Source organism: Bombina bombina, chromosome 7 (genome assembly GCF_027579735.1).
Source record: "Bombina bombina isolate aBomBom1 chromosome 7, aBomBom1.pri, whole genome shotgun sequence".
In the NCBI taxonomy this organism is placed as follows: Eukaryota; Metazoa; Chordata; class Amphibia; order Anura; family Bombinatoridae; genus Bombina; species Bombina bombina.
The window spans coordinates 230,178,988-230,204,950 of record NC_069505.1 but is presented as its reverse complement, the minus strand read 5'-3'; the positions used below and the strand labels follow the sequence as shown (position 1 = coordinate 230,204,950).

General features: G+C 38.0%; 1 protein-coding gene across 5 annotated transcripts in view; it reads left to right on the top strand.

The window, feature by feature from the left end:
* Positions 1-25,963, top strand: part of ABCC8 (ATP binding cassette subfamily C member 8) — a 594,664-nt gene that overhangs the window by 371,995 nt on the left and 196,706 nt on the right. For all 5 annotated transcript variants that reach the window (XM_053720647.1, XM_053720648.1, XM_053720646.1 and 2 more), the window contains one exon: positions 18-53. In XM_053720647.1, the coding sequence (XP_053576622.1) occupies positions 18-53 (36 nt within the window). The remainder of the gene's footprint in view (positions 1-17; positions 54-25,963) is intronic.

Genomic DNA, 25,963 nt, shown 5'->3' with positions numbered 1-25,963 from the left:
TGCTTTTGTGCTTACAGCCCGGAAAAGGAAACTGCAGTTGACTTTGAGACAAGGTAAGCTCCTCTAGATTTTCAGATAAAATATTCTTTTTTTGATGTTTATTGCTGACTTAAATAGATTTTGTATGTAGTTTAGTCTACAAATTGATATTTTTAGGGTGTTGAATGCTAAAATAGTTTAGTAGTAGTATATATTTTGTATTTGTTATTTTATTTTTATAAATTGTTATTATAGAAAACATATTGGTAATGTTATATTAGCTTGATGATGTCTAATTTCTGGCAAAATCAATTTACTGGGGTAGAATTACCAAGCAGCAGGTGCTGCAATCTACCCCCGAAGCAATCATAAGACCACTGATACTTAACCTCTGAGGCGGCAGACTGCAATTATCACGATCCGATCGGAATGATTGACACCTCTTTAGCCGCAAATGTGCAGGGGGCAGCATTGCATAAGCATTTAATCAGAATTGCTTGTGCAATGTTAAATGCCAACAGCGAATCATGTCCACCCAGGGTATGATAAATCTACCCCATAGGGTTTACTGATACACACTAAGGGCTAGATTACAAGTGTAGAGCTAATTTATCGCTCACCCGCAATTGGGCAAAGTTGCCTGTTTGCAGGTGTGCAATAAATAACAAGCCATTACAAGTGACTGGTTATTGCTACTGCGTACTTGCGCTAGCAATTAGCACTTCTTAAATCACCCAGAGATCGGATCTCTGGTTAATTTTATAAATGTCCCCCAAACTTAAGTGTTAGTTTTCTTTTTCTTTTCTTTTTTTTATCTGCACTTAGCAGATTTTAGGGGCTAAAGTTGGCAGCTAGTGTACAAGTGTATTTGTTAAATCTTAAAGGGAAATGAAACCCATATTATTTTTTCATGATTCAGACAGAACATGCAATTTTAAACAACTCTCAAATTTACTTCTATTATCTATTTTGCTTAATTCTCCTGATATCCTTTGTTGAAAAGCATATCTAAATAGGCTAAGTGGCTGCTGATTGGTGGCTGCACATAGATGCCTCGTGTGATTGGCTCATTCATGTGCATTGCTATTTCCTCATCAAAGGATATCTGAAGAATTAAGCACATTAAATAATAGAAGTAAATTGGAATGTTGTTTAAAATTGTTTTCTCTATCTGAATCATGAAAGAAAAGTTTTGGGTTTTATGTCCCTTTAAAACAAATTATACTTCTACTATGAGTGTGACCCCTGGCAATGGGTTAGAAACAAAGTCAGTGTGGGACATACAACATCCATCTGTGCCCCTTCAAATAAAGACACAGTGGTTGAGCCAATCAGGAAGAAGCATGCAGTGACCAGTCACTAAGGAGCAGACAAATATGACAAACCCAAGATCAGGTAAAATGTGCATCGATTTGAAGACGATTGATGACATCACAAGGAGGGATGGGTTTGTAAGAGCAGAATCAAAACTAAATTGAATTATGGATATATCAACTAAGAATGCGGCTTCTAAGTAAAGCTGGAACGAACTGTAGGCTGAAACAGTGATAGTAATACCTTTATATAACATAATGTGCAATAAAATGATACCTCTTACCGCTAACTGTGACCAACACGGTGGTCTTTATGTGCACAAATAAAACTGTGATAGTAATACTTTTATATAACTTAAAGGGACACTCAGGATTTATAAAATTTTCATGATTCAGATACAGCATGTAATTTTAAACAACTTTCCAATTTACTTCCATTAAAAAAAATGTGCATAGTCTTTTATATTTACACTTTTTTTGAGTCACCAGCTCCTACTGAGCATGTGCAAGAAGTCACAGACTATACGTATATGCATTTGTGATTGCCTGATTGCTATCACATGGTACAGGGGGAGTGGAAATATACATAACTTTGAAATGTGTTAGAAAATAATCTACTACTCATTTGAAATTCAGAGTAAATGTTATTGTATTGTCTTGTTATCTTGCATTTGTTGATTATGCAAATCTGCTGTGTTTACTGGTCCTTTAATGTGCAATAATACCTCTTACCACTAACTGTGACCAACACGGTGGTCTTTATGTGAACAAATAAAACTGTGATAGTAATACTTTTATATAACATAATGTGCAATAACATGATACCTCTTACCACTAACTGTGACCAACACGGTGGTCTTTATGTGCACAAATAAAACTGTGATAGTAATACTTTTATATAACTTAAAGGGACACTCAGGATTTATAAAATTTTCATGATTCAGATACAGCATGTAATTTTAAACAACTTTCCAATTTACTTCCATTAAAAAAAATGTGCATAGTCTTTTATATTTACACTTTTTTTGAGTCACCAGCTCCTACTGAGCATGTGCAAGAAGTCACAGACTATACGTATATGCATTTGTGATTGCCTGATTGCTATCACATGGTACAGGGGGAGTGGAAATATACATAACTTTGAAATGTGTTAGAAAATAATCTACTACTCATTTGAAATTCAGAGTAAATGTTATTGTATTGTCTTGTTATCTTGCATTTGTTGATTATGCAAATCTGCTGTGTTTACTGGTCCTTTAATGTGCAATAATACCTCTTACCACTAACTGTGACCAACACGGTGGTCTTTATGTGCACAAATAAAACAGTGATAGTAATACTTTATATAACATAATGTGCAATAAAATGATACCTCTTACCGCTACGTGTGACCAACACGGTGGTCTTTATGTGCACAAATAAAACAGTGATAGTAATACTTTTATATAACATAATGTGCAATAACATGATACCTCTTACCACTAACTGTGACCAACACGGTGGTCTTTATGTGCACAAATAAAACAGTGATAGTAATACTTTATACAACATAATGTGCAATAAAATGATACCTCTTACCGCTACGTGTGACCAACACGGTGGTCTTTATGTGCACAAATAAAACTCTTAGTAACATTTCAGTGGAGGGGCTACACTGTATTTTTTCTTATTTCTTTCTCTTTGTATTCTCGTCCTTTAAGAAACACTATATTGTATGAAGATTGCTCAATTACTTGAAAATAATGCTTTGGTTAAAGGATAGAAAGGTCAAAATTGAAAAGTGCATGGGGCATTTCAATTTGAAATGGAAGTATATTGCAAAAATGTTTCTATTAGCAAAAATACTTCTAGTAATATTATCCCTGTTTTTCAGTGGCATATGCACATATGCTATGAGTTCCCTGTGCACCACCATCCAAACCCCACACCTTCTCAGAGGGTCAACAGTGGCTTGTATCACACAATTTAAGTATTTAGTGATGAAACACAGACTAACAGCAGCTTTCTTTATGTGCATGCATCACACATAGCATATGTGCATATGCCGCTGAAATTATAACTTTTATTAGAAGTATTTTTGCTAATGGAAGTATATTTGTATTTAAAACTGAAATGAACCCATGCACGTTCCATTTTTTACCTTTATATTCCTTTAAACAGTTTAATCATTAACTTGTAACAGCAGAGGATGACTGCAGGGTCTAAAATCATACACTGCTCACAAACAGCGCTCAACTTGTGGTCCAGCTCAGGAACAAAAATTCCATATTTCCATATGGCAACAAAGAAAAATCATAGTGAAACATTTATGCAAAAATGATATATTATGATAAATTGAGTTTTAAGTACACTGTCTCATGCAAGTATCCCTTTAATGATATAGCTGACAGTTTTTGGCAATAGTTCAGGATGCAGGCTGGCCTTTAAGTTATGAATGATAGAATTATAGTTGTGTAATTAATTAGATTTATTGTCCCTCTGGAACATTAATACAATTGTAGATTGAATGTGAGATGACAAAACTTGGCAGAGAACATTTGGACTTGTCTGTATCCTTTTATAGTGATTTGGCTGTAATTAAATACTCAGACATTCTGGGCGAGATTCTATTCAGCTGATGACAGATCATCTGAGGTTTATTTATTTTGATTGTTTGCTGGAGAAGCGCAGCTATTATATCAAACAACGAATATAATGCAGTTATGAAAGAACAAGACTTAACAATTGTGAAAGATTCAGACATTAAACAAGTATAGAAGGAAAACAGCAGAAAGCTAAGGTTTTGTGCAATTAAAACCCTTATACCAGGGATGTCCAACATTGTAATGCGGAGGGCCAAACTAGAATTTTTACTTTTCTCCAAGGGTCAGTAAAAACCTTTTTAGAAATACTTCTGACTATACAGTATATACTATGGGCTTGATATACTGTATGGCAGCTTCAGATCATGTTCCAAAAATATTAATCAAGCCTCACTTCACCTATGGTGTCCAGCCTATTGCCAAGGGCCTTTTCTGCTAATTAAAATGTACAGTAGCATGAGGTATAAATACATGGCGTCTTGTGAGTAAAATCAGAGGCACTAGCAACACTGCAGAAACACATTGACAAGATTAGTTGTGTAAATGGGTGTAATTGTTAAGTGTGGCTGTTTTGTGTTAATAATGTTGTTTCACTGGATAGAACCATCTTACAGATGTGAACGGGGCAGACCACAGTATCTATATTACAGAATCACTCATGCACACATTCCTGATCTTCACAATGTTCCGTTCCAAAATTTCTACGAATACATGTCAGCTGCTTGACCAAATTATTATTCTTATTATCATTTATTTGTATGGCACCAAGAAATGCAGTGTCACTAAAAAGTGTCTCCTGCATTCATACAATACAGTAATCCATTTGGAGAATAGGATGAACTAATGGGTCCCCATTTGTAATAAAACCGGTGTTGGTATTTATGGTGAGTGGACTGCCCACATTTATTATTACACAAAAAAATTCTTATGCAGCGATGTCCCCTGGTCTTGCCTGATCATTCGTGTGAGAGCAGGTCCTGTCAATCACTTCAAATAAACGAGCTGGGATTGTTTTAACTTTGCTGTGAGGTGGTAGGAAGGTTAAGAAGTGGTAATCTTAAAACCACTGTTTTTAACTTGCGGTAAGCAGGCTCTTTTGCTTGACAAATGGGGCACATAAAACCAATTGGAGGGCTGGATTTTGGCCCTGGGTCTTTTGTTGGACAAGCCTGCTTTGTATGTGGAGAGTGTAGTGCAAATATGTTTTTTTCCAAAATCGCTTCAATTCTTCTGGATATATAGCATAAATACACTTGACCTTTAACCTAGACTGCACTGGTTAGCTTTAGCTCAGAAACCTTCGCTAATAAACCGCGGAATTCTCAAACAACAGGGATATCCCCCATAGATGAATTCTGCAGGAGGTTTAGAGTGATGTGTTCTTTATTCAAACAGTATGTTACTCAGCAGGAATTACTTATGGCAGCCAGTTATGGTTTTTAAAGGGACAGTCTACACCAACATTTTTCTTATTTAAAAAGGTAGATAATCCTTTTATTACCCATTCCCCGTTTTTGCATAACCAACACAGTTATATTAATATACTTTTTACCTCTGTGATTACCTTGTATCTAAGCCTTTGCAGACAGCCTCCTTATCTAAGTGCCTTTGACAGACATGCAGTGTAGTCAATCAGTGAAGACTCCTAAATAACTTCACGGGATTGAGCACAATGTTATCTATATGACACGTGAACTAGCACAGTCTAACTGTGAAAAACATTGAAAATGCTCTGAGCTAGGAGGCGGTTTTCAACTGTTTAGAAATCAGTTTGAGCCTAGCTAGGTTTAGCTTTTCAAAAATACCACCAAGGGAACAAAGCAAATTTGATGATAAAAGTAAATTGGAAAGTTGTTTAAAATTGCATACCCTATCTGAATCATGAAAGTTTAGTTTTGACTTTACTGTCCCTTTAAGCCATGAAGACTACATTTGCTCTGTCACGAAACAACTTAAAGGCAAAATGTATTCGAAAGCAATACATATATTCAGTTTTCTTGTTAATTGCCAAGTAGTTAAATTAGTGTCATTTATTTCCCAGGATAATTTCTAAAGAGAGTTTAATTATAGTAAAACTTGAATTATTGTTGGCGAGTTTGTGAACTATCCATTCTTTCCTATGAGATTTTGCAACAACAGAAATAATGTCCCTTGAGGTTTCATTACTTGTGCCTCAATGCTATTTGCTTCTGTGCTTATCTGTATAAAGCTAGCTTACAGGCTTCACACTACTTGTTATAAATGATCTGATAGTCAGCTATGAAGGCTTTATTTGTAGCTATAGCTTTGTGTAACAAGTGAATCATTATAGTCAATGTTGTGTAATGAGGTGGAAAGTTAACCCCAGGCTAGCAGTATTTGTGACTATATCATGAAATAGTTTCCAAAGAGATAACTATAAATATGTTTCACATGTTCCTTTGTCTCCAAGATCAATATTGATTTAGACTAAAAGATAATAACAATTAAAAATATATCTAATACGAATGATCTAAAAATATGCTCTCTGGTGAAATGATCTATTAAGTCTTGTCAGTCAGTACTGAGGTCCCTCAAATAATTTTAGGAAGGCAAATGTTAGCTTGAGAACACTTTATTTCACTACGCAGGTACTGGGTGTTACGGAGAGATACATACGTTGCAATATAATGCTCCAAAAATCCCCCAGACAATGTGAGTGATTTCTCTCTATGTTTTACGTTTTTATAATCAGACCTTATGTGCCAGTTTTCATTGAAATTATTTTATATTTTTTGTTTGCTTTTGTTTGTTTTTTTTTCGAAATCAACAATTTGCTTGACAATGTGGTTATATAGAGGTCTGATCACCAAGGTGTGAGACTAGATTAGTGTACATGTCAAACTAGAAGTTGGGGAACATGAATATGTATATGGAAATGATAGATAGCACATATAGTTAGGACATCCGTCCAATTATCTTTAAGGACTACAAATTTCAGCCGTCCGCAATATATAAGTGTATAGAATGGAAAAAAGGCAAACTCTGTTAATAAGAAATATATATACTGTACATAAATATATAATTGACAGCTACTAGTTGCAAACTAATGTAAATATTAACTAAATAACAATATAGTTGTCTCTTGAGTCTTATATATAGTGTGGTCTGTAGGGTAGTGAGCTCCTTGTCTGATAATGTGTGGGACAGATACTTATGTATGGAAGTTAGGCAACATATTAGTCAGAGGCCCTCAACTACAGAGGCTTTAAATGTTGTGGCTCTGAGCAGTAGAATTAAACAGTATGTAGAGGGGGGGTTAAGGAAAAAGCGAAAATATGATATGACAGCAGTGCAAAGGTTACCAGGATTAGCATTTAAATATCAGGTCAGCTAAGTGTATTTACTATAACTCAAAACTCATCCCTATGGGAGTAGAGTGCTCATATTGTGGTAGGTCCTTACTAATAAAAAAAAAAAAAAGATAGTGGTATTATATGACCTGGATATGCTATGTAAGCACATATTAGTGCCTAAAAACTCAACATGTTACTCTCTATAGAATGCCGGGCACCTCTTGTACAAGAAAAAAAAAAGGACCACATTCCCTCTCTTGTGCATAAAATCAAAATAGCAATATAGCTAAATGTGCATTTCTATAGATCTTTTTGTTAGGAGCTCTGAGTCAAAGTTGACATCACAAATAATGTACAATATCTACTGTGGTACTAATACCCAGGTAAACATAGTAGTCACTGCAAAATGCCCACTCAATTCCTGGAGAAGCCATGAGACAACACTAAAAAGACAAACAGATTTGGTTCTAACCTGACTTTGTATACATGCATCAGAACGCGGCAAACTAGGTGAGAGGCAAGCTTAAACTGTAATAAGGTAGCTCATAACAAAAGGGCATAAAGTATTGTAAGGGATCAACACTAATGTCAAGCAGCCCCATATCAGTCCACACGTTGCTAGCAAAATGTTACCCCACTCCAGATCTGTCCATCAAAGGCCAATATCTCACATGAGTGAGAGAGTTCAGTTTGGTGAACCAAAGGAGGTTTAACAAGAAGGATGCGGTAGTGGCAACGTCCCTCGCACCTCTATATGAAGTCCCAGGGTCATTGTGGCTCCGTATCAGCAAAAGTAGGTACAATCTCTTAGTATGCACTACGGAGGTAAAATTCAAAGATCTGCCCAGCGGTAGCTGCTCTGTAACTTCCTAGAGCGGTCGCTGCATTTCAGCTGAGCTCTGCGGTGTTTGGGAACCAGTAGACCCCGGTAATGGCTGTGATGGGGTGCAAACCCTCTGATGGTCTAAAGCAGTTAGCATTGCGGGTATTGCTCTTGTAGGTCCCACTTCTACATCGGGACTCAGTACTGCAGATTCTCCTCTTGTGAGTACAGTAGCTCCGCTGTAACCTCCCAACTCCATCTCGGGGAGCTGCTCGGTCACACCACGGGGCAAGAAACTAGTGCCCAAGGTCTTAGTAACAATTAGGGAGGCAAGTGGCTGATGCCGGGGCCCCAAAGCACTGCCACCCCCATACCCTTTGGGTACATATATAGGTTCCTCTTCCAGCGGCCTGGGGTGAAAAGCTGCATGTAAGGTTTCAGAGAATGCCTGTTGATAGGTGTCTAGCAGATCGCTGATCGCTTGCAGAAGTAAGTCTGTCATCTCTCCAACACTTTAAAAGGATATTAATGGTGGGTGCATATAGTATGAAAGAAATTGAAAAAAAAGAGTGCTCTCAGGGCACTTATTAACGACAGAGCTCCAAGGATACTCTGCCGGGGGGTTCAATAGGAGGCCGTAACCTCATGTAGTCTCCGGTATATGGTAATTGCAAATAAGCTGAGAAAATTTAGCTGCATTCAGATGGGCTTTGTCATCTGCATCAAGGTCTGTAGTTGTTTCTGCTCGATGCAAAGTGTAAAAGCAGATTTTTGAAGGATTAGTCTTTAGATCTGTAGCAGCTAACTAAAATGCGACCTGTCATGGCCGCTTCCCGGAAGTTCCCCGGGACACACCTCTTTAATAGCTTCTTGAGTGTTGTTTATTGTACGTCCTTTGTTGTGGACAATTAGGAGCAGATAAAAAATATAATCCTGCACGTATCAAAAAATACCTGTGCAGCATATAGGAGTGTATCTACATTCAATTTTCAGAGGTATTACAGGAAACACATTAATGTGTGTGTATGTATGTGTGTGTTTATGAAGTTTGTGTGTGTATGTGTATTTATATAGTATGTGTGTGTATGTGTGTACTGTGTATATGTGTGCATATTTGTGTGTATTTGATTGTGTATGTATGTGTGAGTATTTACAGTGTGGGTGTGGTGTATATGTGTTTACATGTGTTTCTGTATATGTGTATTTGAGTGTACATGTGTGTGTGATTGTGTATGTATGTGTGTTAGTATTTATATAGTGTGTGTGTGTGTGGTATATATGTGTGTGTGTGTGTTTGTGTATGTATGTGTGTCAGTATTTATATAATATGTGGTTGTATGTGTGTATGTATGTGTGTAAATGTATGTGTGATTGTGTATGTATTTATGTGTGTAAGTATTTATATAATATGTGGGTGTATGTGTGTATGTGTGTGTGTATTTGTGTACATGTTTGTGGGATTGTGTATGTATGTGTGTGAGTATTTATATGTGTCTATGTGTGTGTGATTGTGTATGTATGTGTGTGAGTATTTATATGTGTATATGTGTGTGTGATTGTGTATGTATGTGTGTGAGTATTTATATGTGTATATGTGTGTGTGATTGTGTATGTATATGTGTGAGTATTTATTTATATGTGTATGTGTGTATATGTGTGTGAGTATTTATTTATATGTGTATGTGTGTATATGTGTGTGTGATTGTGTATGTTTGTGTGTGAGTATTTATTTATATGTGTAAGTGTGTATATGTGTGTGAGTATTTATTTATATGTGTATGTGTGTATATGTGTGTGTGATTGTGTATGTTTGTGTGTGAGTATTTATTTATATGTGTATGTGTGTATATGTGTGTGTATATTTATATGTGTATGTGTGTGAGTATTTATATGTGTATGTGTGTATATGTGTGTGTGAGTATGTATATGTGTGTGTGATTGTGTATGTGTGTGTGTGAGACTGTGAGTATTTATATGTGTATGTGACTATGTGTGTATATGTGTGTGTGTGATTGTGTATGTATGTTTGTGTTTATGTAGTGTATGTGTGTACCCGACTATAATATTGTTATAAATATGTAAATTACAACTATAAATCCCAGCAAACTCCAACCAATTTACAAAAAACTGCGCTATACTCCATCTGCCACCACTTGCTTCTGTGTTTGTCACTAAAGTTGATCACAGATGAAGGCTGCATTCGCAAAACTAACATTTATACCCTCTGCATGAAGTTTCTCGGGAATAAGCTCTGAAGTAATTTTTCTTTAAAAACTACATCACTAAATATCAGTTGTAAGTGGTGGCAACTTTTGCCCAATTACCTGACAAGATTTTCATGCACTTGCAAACCAGAAAAAGAAGAGCAAGCTAAAACTGGTTTGCTGACTTTTTGTTATCAATTAACTGCTCAGTTTTTGACAAGCCCTTGTGAGTTTAAGTCAGCAATTTCCAATTGCATGATCTTCATTTACTGACTGGCTATGCTTAGGACTTATAACCTTACAAGCCTCAGGTGTGATGATAACTGTCAAGTACAGGTGTTAATTAATAGGGCAGTTTGAACCTTTAAAAACTAATAAAAAGCAAATGCTCTCCCCCTGAATGTAGGTACATTTTAATACAGTTATATATACGATTAAAATACAATAATAGTGTATTCAAAATACAAATTGTATTAAATATAATAATATGAAAATACATTTTCAATATGAGATTAAAATATAAAAGTGATAATATTACACTTACAATTTAATTAAATTAAAGCTTTAAAAACATTAATATTACATTAATAAGTTTTGTTTCGGTTTTTAAAGAGCAAACTAAATGCTTTATAGCTAATCAAAATCAACTTAAATGAATATGAAACCCAAATGTTTCTTTTATAAATCAGACAGAGCATACATTTTTAAACAGTTTTCCAGTTTACTTGTTTTATCAATTTAGCTTCATTCTCTTGGTATCCTTTATTGAAGAAGCAGCAATGCACTACTGGGAGCTAGCTGAATACTTCAGTAAGCCAATGACAAGAGGCATATATGTGCAGCCACCAATCAGCATCTAAGTCCCAGCTCCTGACACTACCTTGCTATGCTTTTCAACAAAGGATACCAAGAGAATGAAGCAAATTAGATAATAGATGAAAACTGAAAGATACAAATCATAGCGCAACTCCAGTTACAGGTCATTTAATATTTAAAAAGCACTTCCTCATGCAGGAAAAAAATATTACACTCACATTTTAACTACATGTATCAGCATAACATAAAGTAACCTCTTGTTACCGTCTGTTAGGGAATATTATGTGTCCCATAGATGTTGTACCTCCTTTTATTTTATTAGTGTAGCGTCCTCCTTCATCTTTGGGAGTTTGTATGCTGGCGGGTAAGTTCCCGAGTCATCACAAGAGCTAACACCCGGATGGTCATGTGCATTGGGATGTCACGAATGGCTTCTACGCATTTGATCTGACTGGGGTCAGACTTCTCAAGAAGAAATGTTCAGTTCTTTAGCTTCCAATTAGTCCTATATATAACCATTCCACACATTGCCAAACACCGGTAGGATATTTTAACGTAGGTGTCTTTTAACAGCCAACATAACAATTCTGTTCCTATGATTTACAGAGGTTTAATGAAGCAGAGACAGAATTACCGGACATATATGCGATGTGTAACTAGCACTGTAGATTGTAGTGCAGGGTCCATAGTCAGTGTGTGCATTTGTTTGTTATGAATGTAAATTTTATGAGGAAACATGGATATTCGTTTTGTTTTCATGAATGAATGCACTAACTAATTAAAAGAAAATGAACAAATACTAACGAAATTTGTTAGTATAAAATTGTTTTCTTTAAATTAGCTTTAAAAGGTTAAATACTTACCGGTAGTGCACTGGAAAACCTTGCTAATCCTGATACTTCTTCACAGAGCCCCGGGTCACCCTAATAGGATACTTAATGCCGTGGATCCCAGATCCTATGCTAAAGAAGTAAACAACATACTCAGATTTGCAATTCATAAAGGTTTTAATTGGAATGTTTTAATGTTTTTATTGACTATTTATTTTTTTCTTTATTTTATTCTGTAGAAATGTGTAAAAAAAAAAATAAAGAAAAGAAAAAGGTTAAAAAAAAAATGTTTATGAATTGCAAATCTGAGTTTGTTGTTTACTTTCTAGAATGCACGAAAACAACATGTCAGGGTGCCAGGAATCAGACTGAGACGAGAAGTGCAAAAATAATCACACCTTTATTAATAGCAAAAAATAATAAAAAGTCCACAAGTCAAATAACAAGCCAGGAGTCAAAACCAGAGCAGGTAGTCAGACGAGCAGAGTGAGGAGCCAAAGCGAATAGTCAGACGAGCCGGAATCAGGAACAAGGAAAACAGCAGAGTCCGGAACAATCCAGGGATCAGGAACCAGGAAGGACGTCAGGCAGCCAGGTAATACACAGGAACTCTCACAAACAGGTCTGAGACAATGCAAAAGCAAAGCATACTGAACAGAGGCCCTTTAAATAATAATTGATGACATCACAATTCTGAGACTGCATCCTGTCTCACATGGATTATGCACACCAGTCTGGCCATAAAAGGAAGTGTAGGAAATGAGCAGCATCCCCCACAATGCACCATAGTCAGGAAGAGAGGTGAGTAAAATGGCTGCCAGCAGCACATGGCAAACAACAGGGAAAAAACCCTGACAGTACCCTCCCCTCAAAGACCCCTCCCCCGCGGGAGAGCAAAAGGCTTATTGGGGAAACGGGCATGGAAGGCACGGAGGAGGACGGTAGCATGAACATCAGAGGAGGGAACCCAAAAACGATCCTCCGGACCATAGCCCCTCCAGTGAACCAAAAACTGTACATGGCCCCTGGACATACGAGAGTCAATAATGCTGCTGACCTCATACTCCTCATGGTTGTCAACAAAGATAGGATGGGGACGAGGCAACACAGTGGTAAACCGATTACAAACCAATGGTTTCAAGAGGGAGACATGAAAAACATTGGAGATGCGCATAGCAGGAGGAAGGTCAAGAGCGTAGGCCACAGGATTAACCCGTCGGAGTATTTGAAAAGGACCAACATAAACAGGGAGCCAATTTATTGGAAGGCACACAAAGGTTAAAGTTGCAGGAGGACAGCCAAACTCTCTCACCAACCTGGTAGGAAGGTGCGGGCAGATGCCTACGATCAGCCTGGAACTTTTGGCGCTGCATAGAACGATGAAGGCAATCCTGAATCTGCACCCACATGGAACGAAGTTGGCAGAGATGCTCCTCCAAAGCCAGAATACCCTGAGTAATGAATGAATCGGGCAACAAGAATGGTTGAAACTCATAATTCGCCATGAACGGGGATAACTTGGAGGAAGCATTAATAGCACTATTACGAGCAAACTCTGCCCAGGGTAACAGTTCAGACCAATTATTGTTGTGATCTGAGACATAGCAATGGAGGAACTGTTCCAGAGCTTGATTAAACCGTTCCGCAGCCCCATTGGATTGAGGGTGATATGCAGAGGAGAAGGAAAGCTGAATCCCCATTTGAGCACAAAAGGAACGCCAAAATCTGGAGACAAACTGGCTACCCCAGTCCGACACTATCTTCTTGGGTAACCCATGTAAACGGAAGACCTCCCGGGCAAAAATCAAAGCAAGCTCCTGAGCGGTAGGCAGCTTCATCAAGGGAATGCAATGTGACATTTAGAAAAACGGTCAACCACCATAAGGATAACAGTATTGCCATTGGAAACAGGGAGCTCAACAATGAAGTCCATGGAAAGATGTTTCCAAGGACGCTCACCATTAGCTATAGGTTGAAGAAGACCCACAGAAAGACGTTGAGGAGTCGTATTCTGTGCACAAACATCATACGCAGCAATATCAGAACGAAGACCTGGCCACCAGCATTGTCGAGTGACAGACCAAATCATTTGGTTCTTGCCTGGGTGACCTGCGGCTTTAGGATAGTGGTAAGTGTGCAAAAGTTTAGTTCTAAGATTCTCAGGAACAAAACACTTACCACTAGGTTTCTCAGGAGGTGCATTGGTTTGTGCAGCCAGGATCTTATCCCCCAAGGGAGAAGTCAAATTAGTACGTGTGGTAGCCAAAATATGGTCAGGAGGTATAACAGGAGTAGGTACAGACTCCGCCTTGGACAGAGGTGAAAATTGTCGAGAGAGGGCATCAGCCCTAAAATTCTTACTACCAGGCAGGTAGGAGACCACATAATTAAACCGAGACAAAAATAGCACCTATCTGGCCTGTCGGGGCGACAAACATTTTGCTTCAGATAGATAAGTTAAATTCTTGTGGTCAGTAAGAATGGCACTGGCACGCTAGTACCCTCGAGAAGATGCCTCCATTCCTTGAGTGCCCGAAATTATGGCCAGTAATTCCCTGTCACCAATTTCATAATTGCACTCTGCTGGAGACAATTTCTTAGATAATAAACCACACGGATGCAAGGAACCGTCAGGCATAGGACGTTGAGACAAGAGGGCACCTACTCCAGTCTCAGACGCATCAACCTCAATAACGAAAGGCAGGACAGGGTTAGAATGAGCCAGAACTGGAGCGGCAGCAAAGGCAGTCTTAAGACTATCAAAGGCCTTAATGGCAGTAGGTGACCAATGGAGTGGATCATTCTCTTTACGGGTCATGTCTGTGATAGGTTTGACCAAGGAAGAAAAGTTTTTAATAAACTTTCTATAGTAATTGGCGAACCCCAAAAAACATTGAATAGACCGAAGACCAACTGGGCGAGGCCACTGCAGAACTACAGATAACTTGTCAGGATCCATGGAGAACCCTGCAACGGAGATAACATAACCTAGGAAGGTTACTTGAGTCTGATGGAACTCACATTTCTCGAGTTTACAAAACAGGCCGTTCTCATGTAGTCTCTGAAGAACCTGTGTAACATCAGAACGATGAGCCTCAAGTGTGGGTGAGTTTATGAGGATGTCGTCTAAGTACACCACAACACACTGTTGCAACATATCTCGTAGGACATCATTAATAAATTCCTGAAAAACAGCAGGAGCATTACATAGGCCAAAGGGCATTACAAGATACTCATAATGCCCGCTCCTGGTGTTAAATGCTGTTTTCCATTTGTGACCCACCTTAATCCTAACGATATTGTTCGCTCCTCTCAAATCAAGTTTAGTAAAGACCGTAGCTCCCTTGAGGCGGTCAAAGAGTTCCGTATTAAGCGGAATAGGGTAAGAATTCTTAATGTTAAGAAGATTAAGACCCCTATAACCGATACATGGTCTTAACTTGCCACCCTTTTTATTCACAAAGAAGAAGCCAGCCCCTGCAGGAGAGCAGGATTTGCGGATGATTCCCCACGACAGAGCATCGGTAACATACTCCTCCATAGCACAATTCTCTGCAACAGACAGAGGGTACACCCGGACCCGAGGAGGAATGGCTCGTAACGAGTGCGGGCTGAAGGTGCCTGCCATCAATGGCCTCAATAGCAAGAGGAATGGACCAAGGCAAAGCAGGAATGGAGTGCTTTGATACAAAAGCACTGTCAATGAAATAGTCCGCTGCACCGGAGTCAACAAGAGCCTGAGTGACTATGGAGGAGTCCACCCAGGAAAGGACAACCGTGACAAAAGGTTTCTCCTCAAGCAGTTCCGGGGACGAGGATAAACCACCCAAGGTCTGCCCCCGACAGGACCTTAGGTGTGAGCGTTTCCCGGCCATGTAGGACAAGACTTCAAAAGGTGGCCTTGTAATCCACAATAGAGATAGAGCCCCCCCTTCTCCTAAAGGCCCTCTCCGCCGCGGAGAGACGTGTGAATACCAACTACATTGGCTCAGCAGTACCTGGTGACTCGGGACCAGGAGGCATGGGAGGAGAGGGAGGCATGGGTGGGAACGAACACGTAGGAGACAACGGAACAGGAGGCTTCTGCAAGCGCTCCTTGAAAGAGGGCCTCTCTCTGAGTCTGATGTCAATTAGGATCAAAAAAGACACCAATGCCTCGAGATCCTCTGGTAAATCTCTAGCAGCAACTTCGTCTTTAATCGCATCAGAGAGCCAATGAAAGAAGGAGGCAACAAGAGCTTCATTGTTCCAACCTACCTCTGCGTCAAGCGTATGGAACTCAATAGCATACTGAGCAACAGATCTTGTACCTTGCTGAATGGACATGAGTTGTTTAGCAGCAGAGGAGGAGCGAGCTGCAACATCAAATAACCTTCAAAAAGGAGGCCACAAATTCAGGGTAGTTTGAAATCACAGGTTTATTAGTCTCCCACAAGGGATTAACCCAGGCAAGAGCTGTGTCAGAGAGTAACGAGATGAGAAATCCCACCATAGCTCTGTCAGAGGGAAAAGCCTGAGGTAACGTCTCAAAGTAAATGCCCACCTGGTTCAAAAACCCTCTGCACTGAATAGGATCGCCTCCATATCGCTGAGGTAGAGGTGCAGAACCGGACATGCTCCTGGTAGGCATAGGTGCAGCAGCGGAAACAGGAGCAGCCATAACTTGCGGGACACTTTGGTCCAAATGTGCAGTGCGAGTCAGCAGGGTTTGCAGGGCTAGTGCAAATTGATCCAAGCGGTGATCCTGTTCATCCATCCTGGAAATGATGGCAGGTAAACGTGGATTATTAGCACCATCAGGATTCATGGCCTTTGCGTAATGTCAGGGTGCCAGGAATCAGACTGAGACGAGAAGTGCAAAAATAATCACACCTTAATTAATAGCAAAAAAAATAAAAAGTCCACAAGTCAAATAACAAGCCAGGAGTCAAAACTAGAGTTGTGCGCGGCGAAAAAATTAGTTTCAGATCGATTCGGATGTTTTCGAATTTCGTTTTCGGATTTATTCGAATTTGGATACATTCTAATGCATTTGTTTCGGATTCGTTCGGATTCATTCGGATTCGAATAAATTTGGATGTATTCGGATGTATTCGGTTCGGATTCGATTCGTAAATTCGGAAGTTCGGTATGTGTTAGGTGGAATGTGCTGTGTATTAGACTAGTATTATGTACTGTAATATTAGGTGCAACACATAGCAGAGTGATATAACCTAATATACAGTACAATACTAGTGTAATTGTGATTAGTCCATGGCCATCCGAATGTTACGAATAAATCTGAAGTAATTAAAATTTATTCGTTAGATTCAGAGCTATGGTAATTCGGAAATTCGAATTGATCCGAATGTCCGAATTTGACAAATTCATCCGAATTTAAATTCAGAATGAAACGAAATGCACATGCATTTATTCAGACGAGCCGGAATCAGGAACAAGGAAAACAGCAGAGTCAGGAACAAGCCAGGGATCAGGAACCAGGAAGGACGTCAGGCAACCAGGTAATACACAGGAACTCTCACAAACAGGTCTGAGACAATGCAAAGGCAAAGCATACTGAACAGAGGCCCTTTAAATAATTATTGATGACATCACAATTCTGAGACTGAATCCTATCTCACATGGATGATGCACACCAGTCTGGCCATAAAAGAAAGTGTAGGAAATTAGCAGCATCCCCCACAATGCACCATAGTCAGGAAGAGAGGTGAGTAAAATGGCTGCCAGCAGCACATGGCAAACAACAGGGAAAAAACCCTGACACAACACTAAAAACCAAGTTTTGGAGCACATAAAAAATATAGAGGGAGATTATACAAAATATGGTTTGAGAGTTTATTTTGAGAATACCACAATAAGAACCCAAATTAATTTGCAATAAAAGAGTTTGAAGAAATACCAGTTAGTTTGGTTAACGAAAGACATTTGGAATCGTGCAAAACAGATGCCATGATACCAGGAACCAGACAGAGACATGAAATGTTAAATTAATCACACCTTTATTAAAAAAATAACAAAAAAATTATAATGAGCCAAAAAGCCAAATAACAAGCCAGAGCGGGTAGTCAGACAAGCCGGGTCAGGAATTAAAGCGAGTAGTCAGACAAGCCGGGGTCAGGAACATGAAGATCAGCAAAGTCAGGAACAAGCCAGGGATCAGGAACCAGATGGGATGTCAAACAAGCCAGGTTTTACACATGATCAGGAACAAAGGAACTCACAGAGAAGTCAGCGACAAAGCAAGGGCAAAGGAGGCTGAACTGAGGCACTTAAATAGTAAGTGATGACATCATCATTCTGGAACTGCAACCTGTCTCTCACTGATGATGTTCTCCAGTTTGGTCATAAGAGGGAGCATAGGTGTAGTGAGCAGCGTTACACACTCTGCTTTAAGCAAGGAGAAAACACAGGTGAGAGAAATGGCAGCCATATCTAAAAGCTGCAAAGTCAGGTAAAACCCTGACAAGAGAGACCTACTGGATGCATTTGCTAGTACTAAAGAGCCCTAAGGATTTAATAACGACATAGAGGCCTATTTATCATATGTCTGTCGGACCAGGTCCGACCATACATCGCTGAATGCGGTGAGCAATACACTATCTGTATTCATCATTGCACCAGCAGCTCTTGTGAGCTGCTGGTGCAACACCTCCCCCTGCAAATTCGCTGCCAATCGGCCACCAGTAGGGGGGTGTCAATAAACCCCGATCGTACTCAATCGGGTTGAATTCCCGCGATTCCTGTTAGCCTCATCAGAGCAGGCGGACAGGGTTAGATCTTTAGACCGCTGCTTCATAACTGGTGTTTCTGGTGACCATACAGGCTCACCAGAAACACGGGCCCTCAAGCTCCGTACGGAGCTTGATAGATAGGCCCCATAGACTTGGCAGCCTTCTTGTAGTTTTTATATGTTTATATACAAAAAAAATCATTGATACATAGATTTTCACTGATAGTAAGCCCCTTTATTTTTGAGTCATTGACCATTTTTTACAATTGTTGACATCTTTTTCTGTTTAGTTAACTGGTTTTAATGTTTTACATATTATTTTAATCTCACAACACAATTTTAGGGAAATTATGTTGAAAAAAAAACAATAATCAATAAATGCATATTAAACTCCACCTATCAGACTGGATTTTAAATAAATAGGTGAGCAGGATGGATAGGGCTAATCCTCTGAAGAAGTGAGCATAGGATGAAACGTACAAGGAACCACGCAGTGATGTCACTTCTGGTTTCACTGCCACACCAGAAACAGAGACGAGGACATACTGGGGCACCAGATTTACTTCTAAAACATCCTATCTCTCTTTTTATCTTTTTAAAGAAGGAGCAAAAGGTGTTTTTTTACACTTTTACACATGCACATCACAATCATTTAATTTCTTTCGCAGGGTATACAGATAAGACAAGTTATACTGTTAGACATGAGACTCAGTACAGCTGGATACATATGCAAAAGCACATCCATTTTAGGAGTTTATACCATAAAATTATTTTTATTATACACTATATTATATAAGTTTGAAAGTAGAACACAGTATAGTCTATTTTTAAATGCACATTCACAAAATAGCAGAGTTGTTTTCTCCAACATTAAATTGAGACAGGATAAACACTAGCACAACCTCCATATATTGATATGCTGCACTCTTTTGTGTCTCTACAAAAAACAATATCTGTTGTCACCATTACCACAGATAGGGATTGACATCCCCTCCGGGCATATTATATACCACATAGCAATGAGGTTTATGAAGGTGAGCAGTCTCTCTGTCTAAACTTTTATATATATACACACACACACACAGAAAGTCCAGCGCTCACTGTGTGTTGTATTAATTTATTTTGTAATTTTCCCTATGGGCCTTGCACCCAGACTTCTCTGGGGTTAACTGCCTGGGACACTGGAGAAAGCACAGCTTCCTGAGAGTGTTATCAAGCCCCCAGGGCTGAGCATGTTGCAGGGTCATAGGATGTGTACCCAGTCCAGTCTGAGAGTGCAGTCCCCATCCATGTTTTGTATATATATATATATATATATATATATGTATTTATAGTATATTCAAAACTTGATTAAGCAGCTAGTTTTCGTAAATGAAGTAAGGCTTTTTGATTGACTCAAACAGCAAGCAAAAAGAAGCATTGCATATAGTAACTATTTTGTTAGCACTATGCACCCCACCTTGTGTGTATATATACAGGATATAGATCTATATAGATATAGATCTCTCTCTCTCTCTCTCTCTCTCTCTCTCTCTCTATATATATATATATATATATATATATATATATATATATATATATATATTACTATTGTGTGTTTTTTCAGTTTATTACATTTTAAAACTGTTTCTCTACAGCAAACCAAACTGTTCCTTAATGTTAATTCAAATCATTTTGGTTTAAGTGTCTTACAGCTACTACCTCAATATCATCTAAATGTTAATGACATTCAAGAGCTAACCTGCTTAGTTTGATACATTCCCTGGGATCCCCTGTGAATTCAGTAGAATTTTTCCTTATGTTCAGGCTTCATTAATTCTGTTTGAAATGGAATTGCTGAGACATCACTGTTGACCTAAATGACATATTCCCGTATCTGAGAACTACACATATACTCACAATACTCTTACAATACTTTTCCGAAATTTAAGTATCTCCACATTTACCATAATGTTTGTTCATTCTTTACAATCTCCTACATTAATCCCTCTATTTAATAATCCAGGCTGTAATTTTAGTGAATTGAGACAGAGTTTTTCAGAGGTGGATTTAAAGAATATTTGGAATTTCCAATGACCATTAAAGGGACAGTCAACCATAGAATTGTTATTGTTTTAAAAGATGGATAATCCCTTTATTACCCATTCCCCAGTTTTGCATAACCAACACAGTTATATTAATATACTTTTTACCTTTGTGATTACCTTGTATCTAGGAACCTTCTTCCAGCCCCCTGATCACATGACTGTGACTGTTTATTATCTATTGTCTTAAATTTAGCATTGTATTGTGCTAGATCTTAAATAACTCCCTGTGCCTGAACACAGTGTTATCTATATGGCCCACGTGTACTCTCTGTCTCTTTGTGTTGAAAAGAGATTTAAAAAGAATGTGATAAGAGGCAGCACTCAAAGGCTTAGAAATTAGCATATGAGTCTACCTATGTTTAGTTTAAACTAAGAATACTAAGAGAAAAAAGCAAATTTGATGATAAAAGTAAATTGGAAAGTCGATTAAAATTAAAAGTCCTATCTGAATAATGAAAGTTTAATTTATACTTGACTGTCCCTTTAAATACAGTAGATTTGCATAATACAAAGACAATGCAATACAATTAATTGAATGGTGTTACTATTTAAGGATTATATTGACTTGAATATTTTATCTATAAAGGCACTATAAATATAAACATAAAGGGCCAGATTACAAGTGACGCTAATTGTGCTAGATGTTTTTGGACTTGGGTTGCGCTCGTGTTATGAGTTGAAAGTAAACAGTTTTTGCTCTTGCGGTAACCCGACTAGCACAAAAATCTGAAGTTAGAATATGGTGTGCGTTCACATATTACCCCTCTGTTGCATAAACACGATCACGTATTCTCATGTGCGCTAACACTTCATGAAAATATGAATAATTGCAATTCCAATGTTCTGCGCATAACAGAATATGTTCTATTTAATCATAAATACAATTTCTTTATATATCTGATGTTTTTGTACAATATATATCTATGCCAATATATATATATATATATATATATATATATATATATATATATATATATATATATATATATATATATATATATATATATATACTGTATATAGATGATTATATATCGGAATAGATAGACAGATTTATATAGGGATATCTATTTATAAATATGTAGAACATATACTGCTAAGTGCAGAATTTTGAAATGTCAAATATTTACAGTAAATACACAGTATAACAGTTTATTAAATATGAATATTGCATAAATATGCTTTTACCTGTTTTCATCTACTTAACTGCAAAGGGCTTCAATATATATATATATATATATATATATAGTCTATATATGTGTACATATGTATTAATGTGTTTATATGTGTATATATGTATACATATGTATTAATGTGTTTATATGTGTATATATGTATACATATGTATTAATGTGTTTATATGTGTATATATGTATACATATGCATGAATGTGTTTATATGTGTATATATGTCTATATATGAGTACATATGTATTAATGTGTTTATATGTGTATATATGTATACATATGTATTAATGTGTTTATATGTGTATATATGTATACATATGCATGAATGTGTTTATATGTGTATATATGTCTATATATGAGTACATATGTATTAATGTGTTTATATGTGTCTATATGTATACATATGTATTAATGTGTTTATATGTGTATATAAGTATACATATGTATTAATGTGTTTATATGTGTATATATGTATACATATGCATGAATATGTTTATATGTGTATATATGTCTATATATGAGTACATATGTATTAATATGTTTATATGTGTTTATATGTGTATATATGTCTATATATGTATACATATGTATTAATGCGTTTATATGTGTATATATGTATACATATGCATGAATATGTTTATATGTGTATATATGTCTATATATGAGTACATATGTATTAATATGTTTATATGTGTTTATATGTGTATATATGTCTATATATGAGTACATATGTATTAATGTGTTTATATGTGTATATATGTATACATATGTATTAATGTGTTTATATGTGTATATATGTATACATATGCATGAATGTGTTTATATGTGTATATATGTCTATATATGTGTACATCTGTATTAATGTGTTTATATGTGTATATATGTGTATATATGTATACATATGTATTAATGTGTTTATATGTGTATATATGTATACATATGCATGAATGTGTTTATATGTGTATATATGTCTATATATGAGTACATATGTATTAATGTGTTTATATGTGTATATATATATATATATACCGGTATATATATATATATATATATATATATATATATATATATATATATATATATATATATATATATATATATGTCTGTAAATTCATATATACACATATATAAACATATACATATTTTTAAAGCTGTATATGTAGGTATCTCAATGTTAAAGCCCTTTGTCTGCCTTTTTTCTAACACCTGAGATCTTATCTTTGAGCCTTTATAACTTTTGTGTGCAATATTTTTTTTTTAATAATTTTTATTAGATGGTGTTATTATGAGTGTAACTATACTGTGTAATGTATATTTATTAGATAGTGTTATTATGTGTGTAACTGTACTGTGTAATGTATATTTATTAGATAGTGTTATTATGAGTGTAACTATACTGTGTAATGTATATTTATTAGATAGTGTTATTATGAGTGTAACTATACTGTGTAATGTATATTTATTAGATAGTGTTATTATGTGTGTAACTGTACTGTGTAATGTATATTTATTAGATAGTGTTATTATGTGTGTAACTGTACTGTGTAATGTATATTTATTAGATAGTGTTATTATGTGTGTAACTGTACTGTGTAAGGTATATTTATTAGATAGTGTTATTATGAGTGTAACTGTACTGTGTAATGTATATTTATTAGATAGTGTTATTATGAGTGTAACTGTACTGTGTAATATATATTTATTAGATAGTGTTATGTATGTAACTGTACTGTGTAATGTATATTTATTAGATAGTGTTATGTATGTAACTGTACTGTGTAATGTATATTTATTAGATGGTGTTATGTGTGTAACTGTACTGTGTAATGTATATTTATTAGATAGTGTTATTATGTGTGTAACTGTACTGTGTAATGTATATTTATTAGATAGTGTTATTATGGGTGTAACTGTGCTGTGCAATGTTTATTTATTAGACAGTGTTATTATGTGTGTAACTGTACTGTGTAATGTATATTTATTAGACAGTGTTATTATGTGTGCAACTGTACTGTGTAATGTATATTTATTAGATGGTGTTATTATGAATGTAACTGTACTGTGTAATAATATTTATTAGATAGTGTTATAAGGGATTAAATGCCCTACATGTCCTGAGTGTCTGCTTGTAACCTAACTTATCATAACTTAACACTTAACATAACTTTATTAAATAATAAATAACAGCACAACACAGTTTGTGGGTGAAAGACCCGTGGGTCGCATTTATTGGTACCAGCCGTGGAACTGGCAGGTAACTTAACCACGGGTGGCGGCAATCGGGGCCTACATTCTATCTATGAATAACCCCTTCTAGAAAATGGCCAAGGGATACTGCTGCAGACCACAAGGCGGAGATACTCACACAGCTTTATATTTAGGGGTTTCTCGGCTCAACAATAACCAGCCCGAGCATGCCAAGCCTGTGACGTCACCCTGACCGCAATGGCCGTTACTCAAACCTCCTTCCAGTCTGCAGCCATGATCCTGACCACCCTTCACAAGAGACTGACCTGCATATTCAATGGTCCTGACTCTTGCCGCCACCATATACTCTTAGGAGTAACTCCTGCCTGATGTTCTGCAAGAACAAATCTACTCCTGCTGGTTCTAAATGAACCCCATCCTGCCTATACAAGCCCTTATGGGCTGCCGAGATGTTCCCGTGCTCTACCACAAAACCCTCGAGCTCGACTACCTGCTTCCTCGGGTTCCTATTGATCTTTTTCCTTACCTGGAAAGCTGCCTTATGACACACCATGTGTCTCCATCTTAATCTAGGGATCACATTCGACCACCCGATTCTCACACCTGGAAACCAGAGTTTGAACTGCCTCAGGTCCGACTGCATTGCCCGAATTAGATCCAATGTGGGAATGGCCCCCACATCGTTGCCGCCAGCATGTATTATCAGAATGTGGGGTTTCTCCCACCTTCTCGCTGCATTCTGGAGCAATGCAGGCAGATCTGCCCAGGCCAAGCCTCTGCGCCCTAGCCAACGTAACACAGCCCTGGACGAAGGAAATCCTAGCTGCTGTCCTCCTGGCATGGCTGCAGCTCTAATTGCGGCCCAGTGCACATATGAATGGCCGACGATCCACACCCGTACAGGACCTGGACGTGTTTCTGAAAACAAAGAAAACAAGAGTTAGCCCGCTTGCAGTGGACCAGATCCTCAACAAACCTTGGCCCATTACCTTTAGGTATCACCCCCGCAAGCCCCCCAAACCCTTGCATACTTGACCCTTGATCCCCGTTCTCAAACATACAGCGGCCTAACATAGGACTTGTACCACTGCGACCTCCACCGCCCTAATGAGCGGATGCGATCCGAGGACCAACCCAGCTCTGCTGCCGTCGTCGCTGCCCCCACTCAGAAGGAGTGTGGGGCAATCCGAGACCCGTCAAGACCAGCCGTTTGCGCTACCCTACCTAAAACCTTCCCAAACTGGTATCTGGTCAGCGGGTCCCCATTGGCATGTATTAGAAACCTGGAGGAGCCTCCTGGCCGCACTTCCAGGTAAGATGACACTAGCCGTACTGGGCAACAGGTAACGCCAGGCTGCCCCTGTAAGGAAAGCCAAGCCCCCCGGCCCTCCTGGTCAGTTTTTGACCTGGGAATGAACAATAGCATGGAGTCATCTACCAATCTGACATGATTGTGCATGACCCCCCCTGTGGCCGCCGTTTTGGCTCGCGGTACCAACTCGCCCACCCTTAATGCGCCGTGAAACGCCAGGCCAAAGCCCGCTCCAGAAGAGCAGAGCCTCGAAAGGTGAGGAACATGTCTCTGGTAGGACCGCCAGCAACTTTACCAGCCATTCCGCCGTAATAGGCTCCCTTGCGTCCGGTCGTGGAACCTCCAGACGGCCCCACCCCCTAATAAGCTGCTTTACAAGGAAGGAGCATGACTCGTCTTTAAACGCGTATAGCCTGCAGAAGAAAGCCACAGCCGATAGCCTAGCGACCACCGCCCCCTTTTTTGCTCGCTTACCTCTCAGGTCCGCCAGCCAGTGCAACAGAAACCCCTGTTCACCCTCGCAGGAAGGGAACTCGCGTAGGTCACAGAAACCTACCCACTCGCTCCAGTACCTCACGTAT